This window comes from Rhinolophus sinicus, chromosome 4 (assembly GCF_057876585.1).
Source record: "Rhinolophus sinicus isolate RSI-liver-muscle chromosome 4, RSI-T2T, whole genome shotgun sequence".
NCBI lineage: Eukaryota > Metazoa > Chordata > Mammalia > Chiroptera > Rhinolophidae > Rhinolophus > Rhinolophus sinicus.
In genome coordinates, this window is record NC_142504.1 from 9,271,775 (window position 1) to 9,288,462 (window position 16,688).

At 39.3% G+C, this 16,688-nt stretch overlaps 1 protein-coding gene across 1 annotated transcript in view; it reads right to left on the reverse strand.

Moving 5' to 3' along the window:
- Window positions 1-16,688, reverse strand: part of NPSR1 (neuropeptide S receptor 1) — a 106,803-nt gene that overhangs the window by 76,373 nt on the left and 13,742 nt on the right. The window contains exon 2 of the mRNA XM_019726369.3: window positions 13,658-13,790. Coding sequence (XP_019581928.2) covers window positions 13,658-13,790 — 133 coding nt within the window. The remainder of the gene's footprint in view (window positions 1-13,657; window positions 13,791-16,688) is intronic.

The following is a 16,688-nucleotide window of genomic DNA, read 5'->3' on the forward strand; positions in this document are numbered from 1 at the left end:
TAAGGAAATCCCCCAGTGAGAGACTGTTTTCCACCCATGTCACTCTTCCTGGCCAGGCCTAATGAGGGCCTTGTGTGCAATAGATCCCAAGTGAGTATTTCCCCATTGAATCAGTTCACAGACCAAGGAGAGTTCCTCAATTATCCGATATCAGACCAAATAGAAAGGTCTTCGTCTTATTGGCTAGAAGTTCTGATTATTCGTGGCCTTTGAGACTTGAGTGCAGGAAGCACAGAGGGCAGCCAGGAACAGTGGAATCTAGAAATAGATGATTCACAGTGGGTTTCTTTCCTCCCTTCTGTTTCTTTCTCTCCTCTCTTTGAAGGGCGGCCGTTATACCATGAGTCTAAGGATCTTGAGGGAGGGCCAAAAGAAATAGGAGCAGTCCTTCCCCTAACAAAAATACTCAGCTTGTCAGGTCTGCTCAGAAAGTAGCCTTTCTGGGTACTCTAAGTAGGAAGGGCTTTGGATACGAGGAATTAGAGACTTAAGTCAGCTCAGGGAAGATTTCTAATTCGAAGCATGGGGCTAGTAGGACATCTCACGTCTGGCCTCTTAAAATCAGTCAGATACCCTGCGAACGCTTTTCATTTTAGAGATGAGAAAACAAAACCTGAGTGAAGGTAAGTGCCTTTCCCAGGTCACACAGTTGCTAATGGTGGAACCAAGGCAGAGAACCAAATGAAACCCAATTTCTCTAAAAAAGGAAAAGTTTTCCTGGGAGAATAGTTCATTCCTTTCAGTGAAAGTATTCCCATAGTGATAGGACAATACCTTCTTTTCCTGCCCGAGAACAAAAGGTTTTCTTTATGAACAGACACCATCTCTTCTCAGAACAGGTATTGTGCAGCCACGGGAGGATTAATCTAAATGAAAGGCATGCACACGAGTTCATCTGTTAGCCAATTAAACAATATTTGGTGGAATGAGAGACTCATATGGTAGAGAGATTTTGTGGCACTAAGTAAGTAGAGAAGAGCACACAAATATCAGAAAAAGAATATACATAGGAAAACACTAGTTCAGGAAACATACTTAAATTTTAAGCAGTGTGTTTTGTGTTCTTTTTGCATTTTATGGAATGAAAGGTGAAAGAAGATAATAAGGCATTAGTCAGTTGTGAAAAGGGAAATACTGAGAAGTTGACAGAACTAAAAAGGTACTAGGTAATGTAAAGAATGAATGTTTTGAAATGATCATAGGAAAAGCAACTTTCAGGATACTTTAGAAACAGTAAAAAGGAGAGTTAACATTGCTGATAATGGGATCAAAATCAAATCAAGCATTAGGAAAAGCTTAAAGAATTCCTCCAAGTGGAGGGACCAAATGATGATCGAGCAAGACCTTAGTTACTGACGTATGACTAGTGCGTGTTCCCGAATATAAGATCAGCACAAATGGAAGAGAATAAATATTCAGACATAAATAAAATGAGCAAAGACATCACTTTAACCTGCAGATCAAAAGAGCTTACTTGGCAAATAATACGACTGATCTAACAGATTGTAAATAGATATACCCAGGTAAAAGTATAAATCCTCAAAGAAAAAAATTACCTAGAAACAAAAAACAAAATTTGCTAACCTATAAAGAAAGAAATCCTAGGCTGACTTTAGACTTCTTTTTAGTATGAAATGCCAGAAGTCAATATAGCAACATCTATGGAGATTTGAGTTGTAAATTCAGGATTTCTATACCCATTTATGTGTTCATTGTTGTGGAAGCAAGACAAAGACATTTTCATAAATGCTTGAGACTCCTATTTAGGTACCCACCCTGAAAGGGAAAAACTTATCACTCAAAGTACTCCAGGAAACTGAGAGCTGTATCAAAATAGGGGAACCAAGAATGGGAAAGCCTACTGTTGGGCACTGAAATATGCAAACACAGAAATACTTGATAAATATCACAATTATAGTCACAAGGCAGAAGACAAAGAACATAAATATAGTTTTAAATACAATTTTATTAAAAGGCTTAGGCCTTTATTTATTGCATTTTTTATTGCAAATAAATGCAATAAAAAGAAAATAGATGAACTTAATACTAACATCAACTAAATAAAATTTAAAGCAAAGTTAATAAATACAACTGAAAGGATTCTGTGTGTGTGTGTGTGTGTTAAACACACAAACCTACATTGTAAATAGACTAGTCAGGAGCCTTTAGGAGCCAAATAATAAAATGTTAAAATTTATAAAATGAATATTGATAAAAAAATTAGGAAAAAATGAGAGAAAGAATGAAAAATTTTACCAGCACTTTATTACCCATGCCATATCAAATAGGCAAGAAACACATAAAAGTAGAGAAAATCTGAAGATCTTACTTAATAAAGACAAATTTTAAAAGGTAAATACAAAGACTACATTGACAGGTGAATATACAAATGGGCAATGACTAGCCTATATGTCAAAATAGAACTCATACCCATAACCTGCAGAAACCTTTTTAGAAAGCCATACAACAATCAGATAGTAATTGGCCCCAACTAGCCAGGACACGATTAATAACTGACAGCTTCCCTAATTATTGACCGTGCTTCCAACTTAGGACCAACCAGAGAAAGACAAATATGCACCACTAGCCAATCTCACAGGGCGCTCTGCTTCACTGAGCCTGCCTATGGCTCCCATGCCAACAGCCTCCGATCAGGGCACGCCTGAAGCCTTCCCTTTTTCCCACCACAGAGCTTTCCCGCTCTTCTGAGTCTCTGACAACACAAATGACGGTGGCTGGCTACCTCACTGCAGTGAGCTCTGAGTAAACAACCATTGCTTGTTCTCATGGGTGGTCTTTGTTTATTTCCACAACATTAATTATTATGTCCTATCTTTATCGTACATTAAATATTTTTCAAAATAATGATTACATGTTATACCTAAAAGACACTTCTAATAAATTCCAAAGTGCAGGAATCTTTCCAAAAATATTATCCATCTTCAAAGCAATGAAACAAAATGTGAATTATAAAATGTTAAAGAAAAATAAAGTCACCCAGAAATTAAAAATAAAAACCAGCAAAAACTACTAAATGGTTATTGTGTGAAAGAAGAAATAAAAACAACACTAAAATATTTAGAAAATAAAAGCCATGACATTATCTCACATAAAAGTGTATGAATTCAGAAAAAATTCACTCGTAAATGTTATTATGAATGAGGAGAATTACAGGTAATGTCATCAGGATGGTGACACAGGTCATTTCTCAGTTCAGTACTTCTTACAAGAACACCAACTAGCAACTGTCTATAGACAAGCCATGAGTGTGAAAATCCCAGAAGCCAGGAGGTGAGGCTTAAGCATCTCTTTGGACCACAGAGACCAAGAAGGACTGTATTACAGGTGGTAAAAGAAGCAGCTACATTCTGACTGCATTTCCTCTCCCCCAGACAGGTACAAAGCCACACCAGGAAGGTCCCCAGGCCTATGATTTCTTCAGTGGGAAAAAGAAAGATAGCAAGGTGGACATCCAGGTCCCCCAATGTTGCGGGATGCTTCCCAGGTGACCCACTGGGTTCTCACCTCACCAGGATCACTAGGGAAATCTGTAGGGCTTGACCACTGACAGAGAAGGAGGGCGGGCTTACAGCAACCAGTGCTCAGATGTTGGCAGGCCACATCCCTCCTCACAGAGGCAGGGGGGCAGAGGAGCAGAGATTCCAGCCAGTGGCTCTGCTCATCTGCGGAGCCCAGTGGGTGGCCCCATCTGGCTTGGAGCTCAGTGGGCATTGCTGCCTGATTTGGGTTGCAGGATACAGAATCAACATAGAAAAATCAGTTGTATTTCTATGCACTAACAATTAATTATCTGAAAAAGAAATTATAAAATGCCATTTACAGTAGTGTAAAAAAATATAAAATACTTAGGAATAAATTTAACCAAGGAGGTGAAAGATCTGTACATAGAAAAATATAAGACACTGATGAAAGAAATTGAAGAAGGCACAAAGAAATGGAAAGATATCTCTGGTTCATGGGTTGGAAGAATTAATATTGTTAACATTTCATACTACCCAAAGGAATCAATAGATTCAATGCAATCCCTATAAACATTCCAGTGGTATTTTTCACAGAAATAGAAAAAAAAAGTCCTAAATTCATATGGAACCACAAAGGACCCCAAATAGCCAAAGCAATCCTGAGAAAGAAGAACAATGCTGAAGGTATTGTCACACTTCCTGATTTCAAACTATACTACAAAGCTATAATTGTCAAAGCAATATGGTACTGGCATAAATACAGACACACAGACCAATGGAATAGAATCGAGAGCCCAGAAATATATCCATGCATATATAATCAACTAATATTTGACAAGAGAGCTAAGAGTACTCAGTGGAGAAAAGGATAGTCTTTTCAATAAATTGCTGTGAAAACTGGATTTTCACATGCAAAAGAATAAAACTGGACCCCTACCTACCATTGATTACAAAAATTAACTCAAAATAGATAAAAGACAAATGTGAAACCTGAAACCATAAAACTCCTAGAAGAATACATAGAAGGAAATCTCATTGACATTGGTCTTGGCAATGATTTTATGAGAATGACACCCAAAGCATAAGCAACAAAAGAAAAATCAACTCGTGGGATTGCGTCAAACTAAAAAGCTTCTGAAGAGCAAAATAAATGATCAACAAAATGAAAAGACAATCTACAGAATGGAAGAAAATATTTTCAAACTGTATTTGATAAGGGATTAATATCCAAAGTTCATTAAAATTATACAACTCAATTACAAAAAAAAAAGAAAATAATCCATTAAAATTATGGTCACAGGAACTGAATAGATATTTTTCCAAAGACAGTATTGAAATGGCCAACAGGTATATGAAAAGGTGTTCAACATCACTAATCCTCAGGTAAATGCACATCAAAACCACAATGAGATATCACCTCACATATGTCAGAATGACGATTAACAAAAAGATAAGACATAACAAATGTCAGAAAGGAAATGGAGAAAGGGGAAATCTTATACACTGTTGGTGGCAATATCAGTTGATACAGCTACTATGCAAAACAGTATGAAAGCTCCTTAAAAAATTAAACATGGAATGATCATGTGGTCCAGCAATTCCACTCTTGGGTATGTATCTGAAGGAAATGAAATCTCCATCTTCCTGGAGAGCAATTTACTAATGAATGATGGAATTCTTCACCCTCAAAAACTTCCTGTTAATTACCTGAAAACAGAGAAAATTGCACCCCATGGTCATGGCATCATGGTATACAACAGCCAATACATGAAAACAACCTAAGTGTTCATCAACGAATGAATGGATAAAGAATATTTGGTATATATATGCAATGGAACATTATTCAGTCATAAAATTGAGATTCTTCCAGTATTGATAACATAGATATATCTTGAGTGCAACATACTAAGTGAAATAAGTCAGACAAAGAAAGACAAATACTGTGTAATTTCACTTGTATGTAGAATCTAAAAAAACCTCCAATTCATAGAAACAGAAAAAAGATTGGTGTTTGCCAGAGGTAGGGGGTGGGGAAAATGGGTGAAGGTGGTCAAAGTGTATAATTTCCAGTTATAAGATGAAAAAGTTCTGAGAATATAATGTTTAACACGGTGATGAGTAAACGATACTGTATCGTGTATTTAAAAGTTGTTCAGAGAAATTTATTAAATTTGTTAACACACACACAAATTGTAGCTATGTGAGGTGATAGATACTAACTAAAATTATTGTGGTAATCATTTAGCAATACAGTTACATATTGCTTTGGATACCTTAAGCTTATACATATTCTCTGTCAATTTTTATCTCAATGAAGGTGAAAAAAAAAAAAAAAAATGAATGAGCAGAATTAAAATAAATAAAATAACTAAGTATGCAATTCAAAACTCCAGGGAAAAAAGTGAATGAAATTGGCATGGGAAAGTGGTATTGAGCCTTGGATGCTTCAGCACTGGCCTGGTCTCACCACCCTGGCTGAACCCCTCAATTTTCTCTGTTTTCAGGTAATTAACAGGAAGTTTTTGAGGGTGAAGAATTCCATCGTTCATTAGTAAATTGCTCTCCAGAAAGGGCTTTGAGGCAAAGCTAATTTTGTTTACTAATATGAGAAGATTTGGCCCTTTCAGAAGAAGGAAGTTATTTGAATTTGTGCCAAAAAAAAATGTTTTCTATTTTCCTTTGTTGAACACTCAATGGGAGTTACTCTCATTACCTCCCCTTCATTATTGCATTTGAATAAAACAGACAAGCCAGTCTTGAGGATGATAAATGACTAATGAATTTTAATTGGCACTTTAGCTCATGAAATATAAACAGTCACTGAATTCATCCAGAAAATTGTTAGAATGGAAATGCTGAAAATTGCAGAGTGTACATAAAGAGCAGTTGGAAGATCTGGTTTCCTTCCATTCTCCAGGGGAATCCCACAGCTAAAATTCCTAACGGATATAGAGAAGAATTTGTTAAGATTTTTTTTTTAAAAGGATCAGAAATGTGGAGAAGAGGAAAGTTAAAACGTGCAAAATTGAAACACTTCCTCTATTCAAATGTTCTGGTTAGTGGTGTGTTCTTTGTTTTCATGAATAGATGAGTATTGCTCTAATGACTGTGGGGGAAAAGAAGACAAATTAGGTTTAGATTCTTCTGTGATACACTGGCTACCATGGAAGAAAATGCTCCTTTTTAAAATAAGCAAATTATACTTGATTATGTGTGTATCATTAACGGATGAACAGAGAGAATCTCTGCCCTGAGGAACTGGTTATGATTCTATAACTTTTGCAAGCCAATAAAGCTTTTGTTTCCAGGGAGGTTTAAAAACAAGACTCACTGTGCATCTCTGCGGGTGGCTTCTAGAACATTTGTCTCATGACATTTCCCATCATCTTTTAGTTCTGGTGACCTCAAAGGACGTTGGCCACTTTGAAAGCCACAGAAGAGTCTTTCTTTGATGCAGTATGTCTACATCTATAAACTTTCCTAAATCATAGATCAGATGTATTTATGATCACAAGGTTTAATTGGGAGAATATTCACTGTAGGTTTGCTGATGATAACCAAAATAGCCAACAAAAGGAGTTTATCTACATAGTGGGGCAATCATCTAATGGGCCACCACAGTGTATGGACAGTGTGCAGAGTGCCAGCCTGCCACCAGAAGAGGTCGGAAGTACACAGCCTGGCACCCAGGAGGAAGCATTCTCAGAGCTGGAAAATGGGTGGTCAAACAGCACTTCTTTGTCCAAACTTCTTTTTTTAAAAAAATTAATTAATTAATTAATTAATTAATTTTCAGTTACAGTTGACATTCAGTATTATTTTATATTCGTTTCAGGTGTACAGCACAGTGGTTACACAAGTATATAATTTATGCAGTGATCCCTCTGATTAGTCTAGTACCGACCAGGCACTATACATAGTTGTTGCAATATTATTGATTATATTCTCTATGCTGTACTTTACCTCCCCATGACTATTCTGTAATTAAATTTGTGTTTCTTAATCCCATCACCTTTTTTATCTTGCCCCCCCCCCCACCCCAAGTCCACTCTCCTCAGGCAACCATCAGTTTGTTCTTTGTATCTATGAATCTGTTACCATTTTGTTTGTTTGTTTCTTTTATCCTTTAGATTCCACATGTGAGAGCATATGGTATTTGTCTTTCTCAGTCTGACATATTTCACTCAGCATAATACCCTCTAGGTGCATCCATGTTGTTGCAAATGGTAGAATTTCATTCTTTTTTATGGCCGAGTAATATTCCATTGTATATATGTACCACATCTTCTTTATCTAAACATCTATTGATGGGCACTTGGGTTGCTTCCATATCTTGGCTATATTGTAAATAGTGCTGCAATGAACATAAGGGTGCATATATCTTTTCAAATTTGTGTTTGGGATTTCTTCAGATAAATTACCCAGAAGTGGAATTGCTAGGTCATAAAGTAGTTCTTTCTCAATAAGTAAAAGTATGGAAGACACTGTCTGCCAAAGCCTGCTTACTTACCTCTATTCTTTCATTCTTTCTTAGGAAAAGAAACCTGATTTTATTCTGTCCAATGGGTCCAGGTTAAAAACAAACAGCTTTTTCTTCAGTTAGAGGTGGCAAATGAACTGCAAGTAAAAATTAATGGGTGGGAGTTCTAGGAATGCCAATCAGGAGGAGGACGGATAGCGGCATGGTCCCCTCTTGCCCTCCCTCCTCTCTTCCTTCCTGTGAACTAGAACTTGGGCATGGTCGTAGAAGTTGTACCAGCTATCTTGACCCAAAAGTTATCCTTACCTTGAGCTGACCTTGAGGATGAAAGTATTTTTTTTCTTTGCTGTCAAAACATATTAGGCTTAGCTCTTTACAACTGATAACGTTTTCCTCATAAACTACATGTGATACATTCTTTTTTTTTCATTAAAGTTTATTGGGGTGACAATGGTCAGTAAAGCTACACAGGTTTCAGGTGTGCAACTCTGCAACACATCATCCATACATCACACTGTGTGTCTATCACCCAGAGTCAGTTCTCCTTCCATCACCATACACTTGATCCTGTTTACCCTCATTTACCACCCCCCTCCCCGCCTACCCTCTGGTAACCACTAAACTATTGTCTGTGGCTACGAGTTTTTGTTTCTTTGTCTTGTTCCTTTGTTGCTTTCAGTTTTATATCCCACATATCAGTGAAATCATATGATTCTCGACTTTTTCTCTGTGAATAGAGAAGAAATACAGAGAAGCCTGAGTCTTCAGTGATAAGGAAATATATAATGAGTGCTGACCACATACCTCCAGAATTCTTTACATAAGATAAAAATAAATGCTTATAAACTTAAGCCATCATTATCTGGAGTTTATGTATATGTGGTTGTATCTAAGTCTAACTGTTCTACCGACTAAATAAATAAAAGACTAAATGTTCAAAAGAACAAATCAAAATGTTCTTCAAAGAATCACTCAAGGCTACCGGATGATAAGTCGGAGACTGTTCTCAGGAGGTGGGTCATGATGGAAAATGATATTTAATGAAGGATATTAGTATTGCCTTACCAGGAATAACTGTTAGCCCTTATTTTCCTCCCTCAGAGAAGCCAGGTAGAATATCTCTAAATTTAGTTTTCCAAATATTTGTGTCACTGATGATGTCAGTTGAATCGCATGATTTAAGAGTAAGTGTATATGAAAAAGCGTGGTCTCCTTCAAAGCAACACTTGAGAGCCAAAGACATATCTGGGTGAAGCCCATTGTCCTGAATAAAAGAGCAAGTCAGGTGAGGGAGGCAAAGAACCTCAAGTCTTTTGGTGAAATTTCACTCTTCAGCAAGTTGACGTGAAAGATTTTAAATTAATCATTTTATTCATTTTATTTCAATGAATGAAACCCTAGAGAGGTAGCATGAACAGCCAGCATTTATTGAACAATTACTCTGTGTCTCACTCTGCATGAGGCACTTCAGAGACCTTCTCTCATTTAATCTTCTCCACAAGTCTGACAGGTGTCCCCACTTTTTGGATTAGGAAACTGATATTCAGAGAAATTAAGTCACTCTCCAAAGGCACAGAGCTAGCAAGTAGAATTGCTGAGATTTAAACCTGTCTGAATAACCTAAAACATTGAAAAGGCAAAATGGTCATTCAATGAGGTGCGTTTGTAGAAGTTTCTGTGTATGATTTTTGATCTACAGATGGGAATCTGTATATTCAGTGGGCCGACTTAAGTTATACACAGATTTTCAATCCCATGTTGTTCAAGGGTCAACTGTATTTTAAGGAGTGATTTTGTACAGTAGTTGGTAGAAGAATAGATACTTCGAAAAGATCATACTCCCTTCAGAGTATTGATTAAAATAGAAAACTACAAATGTTGCCGGATAAGGTCCTTTCCAAAATTTGGAGCCAATAAATTTTGTTTGCCTTCATAAAAACTCCAAATGCTTACCCAAAGGATTTGAAGTAGAAAAGTTTGAAATGGGTGAAATTTGTCCTCAGTGACATTGCCCACTTCCCCACCCTTTACCATCTATTGCCCCCAGGACGCTTCTCTTTCTATGAGCTCTCAGAAATTTATTCACATCAGGAGGCAATGAACAAAGTGAGGCTTGTAGTAATTGTTCAGAATATTTTCACTTTAGCAAGTCAAAGACGTGGTTCTCCAGTGACAGACATTGCAGCTAAAGTCACTGGTTTGAGAGCCTTTGGGATGGGGCAGGAGGACTTTCGGGGTGCTGTCCTACGTGGGTAGTTGTCTGCTAGTGAGGCAATCCTGGTGCTCACTGTGGAGGCTGGAAATCCAGCCAACTGGTCCGCTCCAAATATTTTCAACTGCATCATAGCATTTTCAAACATCCTTTGAGATTTATATTTTGCTCTACATTCTCCTGCCTCTAGTTACTTTTATATTCTAGCTGGTCAGTCCAACTTGTTTATTCAATACATTGGCACTAGAATCTCACTTTTGCTCCATCTGACCAGGTTTTCATTATCCGGAGGTGGTTCCGAATGCCCACGGATTACTCACCCACACATTGGCCCCTTGGGGACATGCATCCTCTAATTATTAGAAGCTCAGGATTGGAAGAAAGACTGCCTGGGCTTGAATTTCTGGTCTACTGCTCACTGCATGAGCCTTAATTTTCACATCTGTGAAAAGGGGATTGCGGCAGGGCTAGGTGGTAGGACTATTGCCAGGATTAAATGATATAATCGACATAAAACGTTTAGCACAGAGGCTAGTCCGTGATAAGCATTTAGTCAAGTTAGCTTCCAGTATTGTGGCCTTGTCTGCTCATGACTTTCCCCACCACTCCATGTAAACCCCTGGTCCACTGGACACACTGAATTTTACCATCTCTGCAGTATTCACCTGAGAACTTCTTGCTTCGTGAACTTCTTCCTTCCAGCTGTTTTGCTCAGGTGTTCTCACTAATCCCACCTTAAGACTCTGTGGGGCCCTCTCATTCCTGGCCGCCCTCTACTGTCTCTATGTTTTTCTGACCTATGCTGCTTTCTTTGCTTTCTTTAGCCACGGTCTCTGTGGCCCAACCCTCTCAACAAGTTCAATGTTCTTGCTTTACTGTGTTCCCATGTTCTTAGCAAAACCTGGTCATGGATTAATTTAAGTATCTGTTTTCTTTCTACACCTTGGGGCTCCACACAAAAGGTGATGGTAGCGCGAATGAAGCTTGCAAGACAAAGGAGGCCAGGTTCCTTTGCACATTTATGTTATCTGCTCAACTCCTGAAGGCATTTGAGAATGCAACCCCTCCTCTATGTTGAGGTGATGTGTTTTGCAGATAAACTTTTACAGAAACAAACTACATAAAGGGCACTAATCAGAAGTATATGATTTGGTGAATTATCACAAAGGGAGCATATCCCTGTAACTATCATCCAAGTCAATAAATAGAACATTTCTAGTACCAGAAGTCCTATCTTCATTCCCCACCCCCACCTCCCAAAGCAAATGCTAAGACAAAACTTGTCCTAAGATAAATACACATTTATCGGGGAGCAAACGTCGAAAAGTGACACAAAGCGAGAAGTTTCCGGTGGTAGCTGAAAGTTTTGCAAATATATAATATTCAATTTTAAGATATTTGCTTTTCTATGATGCAGTCTCCTTTGGTTGCTGGTAAAGTCTTTTAAACCTAGAAAGTCAGGTTTCTGTGGATGATTTTAAAGAAAATAAACAGGAGTGGAGTATCTTGTTAGGGTCAGCATGGAATAACAAAACAAACTACAAACTAACTAGGGCAGGTGAGATGCCCATGAGAGACAGCTAGAATCCAGTGGCATTAGAGAGCAAGAACCAGAACTGATGAGGAAGAATGTTTGTCCAGAAGAGTTGAAGAAATCTTGGGGAGGACTATAACCTGGGACAGGGAACGCAAATCAAATTTGCATGAATTGCAGAGAATAGTATCCCGAGTGATACCCGAGTAACCTTTCTGGACTACTCTGCTCTCTTACTAAAAGATCTGCGATCACGGCAAAATGGAAATAGAGGGCATGTTAATATCTTAAATTAGAAGTTAGTTCACTCTTAGACCCTTGGCAAAGCTTATCTCTCCAAGAATTCTTCACTCTAAATACTCCTGATCTGACCCCTTGACTTTTTCCAAGAGGGAATTAACAAATAAGAAATAGACTATGTAGAACATTCATGAAAAAGTAAGTCCAGGTTAATACAACAGACTATGGATTTGAATAGAACACACAACTTTTCTCTTTGACAATGGACGGTGGCATTTCAATTATTCCTTTATTGGTTAATTTTGACAACACTTTAAATTCCAAGGTGATATCCTTGCCACCTCTAAATTCTCACATTCTAAAAGCACAGTTGGCTGTATAGATAGACTATCAGTCACAACATGGTAATTGAGAAGATATAACGAAAGTAAGTTATTACACCCTCATCCAGGGATTTGCTGGATATTCCTAATTACCTTTCCTAAGAGTGAAAAATGGGGATCCTGTTTGAAAGAGAAATCGAAGGGATTTTCTCCCATCACATCACAAGTCCCACCTTTGTGACTCAGGCTCCTCTTACCACCTCTATTTCTTAGTAGTACTTTGTTTTTCACCCTGGTCACTGTATCCCAGCTCAAGCAGATGGGTTGCTACTCTTTGCTGGGGTTGGGGAGGGTTGTCAACAACACATGGCTGAGGTTCTCTTGTAAGTTACAGTGTTGTATTTTCAATATATTGTGGCTCAAGACTAAATTCCCAAGAACACTCCACTGCTGCCACAAAGTATATCCTGATAAGGTTGAAATGTACCAGCCTTTTCTGATAGTTGTCTACCATTGCTGCTTGTTTGCACTTAACCCTTAACCCTTTGCATTTTCTGTACAATCTGATTCAAATTAAACTCACATGACAGCCACCATGTTCCCAGAGCTCAGGACTCCACGCCTGTCTTAGGCTGGACCCTCTGGGAATCGCATCTGCCCACTACTTTCTCTGGCCTGTGGAATGGGACTGGCTCCTTTGTTACATTTTCCTCTTGAACATGAAACCTACCAGTTTGAACTCAACCCGTCTCTGTGGGGGTCTTTCTTTCACAAATTATTTTTTAACATGAGACTATTTCACCATTCCCCCTCCAGGTGTGATGCATTCACACTTCAACTGCACTGGCCATTCCCCAAATCCCCATTTAAGTATCCCAACCCTGTTATTATCTTATGTCCTTATACCATGCACAGCAGTGGTACTTCGCAGCACTTATATTTCAAAAGCAATGCCAATAGACTTAAATCCACAAAGTACATGAGTCTTCACATTTATTATTGAATAGAGATAACCCTGGTCCATTTTCTGGGATCTATTCTTTAAGGTCATAATATGGAATGATATGGCAATGCCACATTAGTGAGCTATGGTGCATAGGGAGAGTGGAACCCTGTAGAACACTTTGGTGGCTCTGCTATTGGTATTTTCAAATCTGTTGTATAGTGTGTTATTTTTATAATGGACTCTTATGGATATTTAAATGTTAAGTGTGCTGGAAGAAACATTAAGATATGGGGTTTATGTCCCTATAGAAGTTATTCTCAGACTTGCCAATGCCGTTTGGACAGACAGCCTGCCATTTCCAGTGGTACAGTCATTGAAAGTGAGAAACCCTAGGAAGTTTGCACACAGCTCATTCCCCTCTCACTTGCACAGTTACTTACCTGTGATGGCCAGTTGAGTCACAAAGAAGGTCATTCTCGACTTCCTCTTCCTCCTCCACGTGGAGAACAGCACGATGGAGTTTCCAACCACGGTGAAAACAAAGAGGACCCACAGAGTTATCAACTGCTCAGTCTGTGAGAAACAAAGCAACAGAAAGCCGTTATACCATGAGGACCAGGGTACTTTACAGCAGGTAAGCTTCAGGCTTTGGGGCTGGAATGTCTCCCTCCCGGCCTCACATCCCCACCTGCCAAGGCTCTGCTTTCAAGAGACCAAAGACACGTGGTCCTTATTTACACCGATAGCAGTGGAAATTGATGCAACTGAAGAAAAAAATCTATTTGGAAATATATGTCAAGAGACCAAAAAAGTATATATTCTTTGGCCAAGAAATTTTAAGTCTATGTGAAAGAATTCAAGCTGTGAAAAAGAACACTATAATCGCAAAGATGTGTATATTTATTGTGAGAAGAAATTGGCAATTGTTTAGAGATAAGGAGAGTTAAGTAAATAAGACACTTCAATTCAGTGAACTATTATGTAGCTATTAACAATGACAGCCATGAAAATTATGTATCAACCTTTAAAATGCTTATGTTAAGTGGAGAAACATGATAAAATTATATATTGGGTATGATTACAACTGCAAAATTATACATGTAGGAAAAAGACTGAAGTACATTAAAATGTTAATAGTGGTTATTTTAGGGTGGTGTGATGATAGGTTATTTTACTTTTTCCTTTGACAGAATCTTATAATATAGTAATATTCAAGTTCCACTGAATAATGTATAATTAGTAAAAACGGAAATAAAGCAGGACTGCTACTCATTTAAAATGCTGAATCATTCATAATGTTCCCCACAATTCCTTCAAATGGAGCTTTTCATCTGTTTAAAGTCGGTAGTACAGAAGAAGCAGAGGCCCAGGGCCCTGGGGGAGGCTGAACAAAGTGACGAGGCAGGTCCAGCATGCGTGTGTCACCTTCCACTGGGAGAGCAGTCTTTGCTCAGGCCACATGCTTTTCCTCTGGTCTTGTTCTGACGAGGGATGGCATTACTCTGGATGTTTTGTTTCTGTAGCAGTCTAGATTTGGGTGGCATCCAGGAAGCATCAGGAATGGAAACTAATGCTTATGAAAAGGACGATTCTGAGTGGAGTGAGGAAACGAGTTTTCCTGAGAGAACGCTGTCCTTTGAGAAAGATGGACAACACTTTGCTCTCAGGAGCGGATATAACAGGGAGCGCTTTTGACATATCAGGTTGATGCTCTCCATTCAGTAGCTGGTGTGTCGGTGGTGCCATATTAAATAAGTGCTTTGAACCTGGACAACCTACCTTTTGAAACTGAAGAGCAACCTGGGGAACTCTGTGTGAAACTCGGTGGCTTGGAAGTCTCTGTTAGCAGAGGTCTGAATGACGGTGATGCTGATGGATGGTCCAGCTGAGGGCCAGGGTGGGGATGAAGCTTCCGTGTCCCCACTGTAGTCCTAATATGCTGTGCTGTCAGGGACGATGATGGCGCCCCGGGGTATGTGTGCTTCAAGAAAAGATGAGGGAACTGGTAGAGTGGCAGGTATGGGCATGCAAAGCCCTTTCAAGCCCTGCTGATGTGCAAATGAGAGATTTTTGAAGATTTTCTCCTGTTTCTTTCAGTGACTCTGTTGCCTAGGAAGAAATGTTTTGATATTTTAAATCAATTTCTTTTTGTTGAATTACAGAACGCTATCACGTCCAGCAAATTTTCTCAGCCTGTGTAGGGGGTGTCTGTGTGTGGGGGGGGTATTTCCATACTTGTCCAGTACCAATTCGATGTCTGTTGAACTCTTTCAGCCTCAGAGGAAGAAGCAAGGGAAAAGTTAGGATGCTGTGATGTTCTTCAGATAGAAAAATCCAGATGTCCATGGTGAGTGGGGGTTAAGTGATGTCTAGAAGCAGACAAAGAAGGAGGCCTGCTTCTCTGCTGGTGACAGTAGGTTATCAGGAAGGTAGTGCATACAGGGCTGTTTTTCTGATGGAGACTGTCTCCTTCAGCACCATCCATGGCCCTGCCCAGCTGCCCACATCCCTTTAGCTGGGAGAAAGCAGTTGGCCTCCTCTGTGAGGTCCGCAATCTGCTCCGGCCTCAGCCTCTGGACTCTACACAGTGGAATCCCCCTGGAGCCAACCTTCCCTCCACTGATTCTATAGGGAGATTCTTAGTTCATCTTAAAACTTACTTCACGGTAAATGAGTCTGTCTGCCCTGCCCTCTGAACGCCTTCCCTACTCTACATCTGATAGAGATTCCTCCAATTCCTGAGGAGGCGGGTGTCAACCTTACCTATTTTCTAGTCACACAGAATTTTTTCTAGTAAAATTACACTCTGAAGGCCTTTGGAATGAGGATTGGAAAGAGGAAGACAATGGGTCAAGTGAACTCCGGTAATTTTGAACTAGAAGTCAACGTTTATTCCAGATTACAGTATTCTTCCTGCTCCCCTCCTCTCACGTCACTAACTACCTGTGGTAAGTTTTGTTGGGCTACATTTCCAGAAAAGCAGCACTGAAACAGATCAATGGTTTATTTCTCACATGGCACGTTGGTGATTATGCTGTTGGAACCAAAATTAAGATTTCCAGAAATCCAGTTTCTCTCTAAGGGAGGAGCCCTCAGGCCTCCAAGTGGACATGGAATGGCTGCTTTCTTCATCTTTGTATCGCGCAATCCTGATGCAGGCACCCTATCTCCTCAGAGTAGGGTTGGGGCTCACATCTGCTCTACTGGGAGCAGAGAGTGAGAAACATTGCAAATCAGATTACCCTGGGAGAGGTAGCAGGAATTGGAAGTCGGGCCTCAGGAGGGCTGGAGCAGTCAGGGCTGAGCCTTTTCTTAGCTGCTGGCGATAACTCTGCTTTGGGCTGGCAGACCCAAGGCACCTGTAAACAGATCAGTTCTTCTTGGAAGTGGATGATGTCGATGGGGCAGGCTGAGCAAGTCCTGTGAAATCTGCCGTCTCCTCTCACTTTGGAATTGTCTGTTGGAAGACAA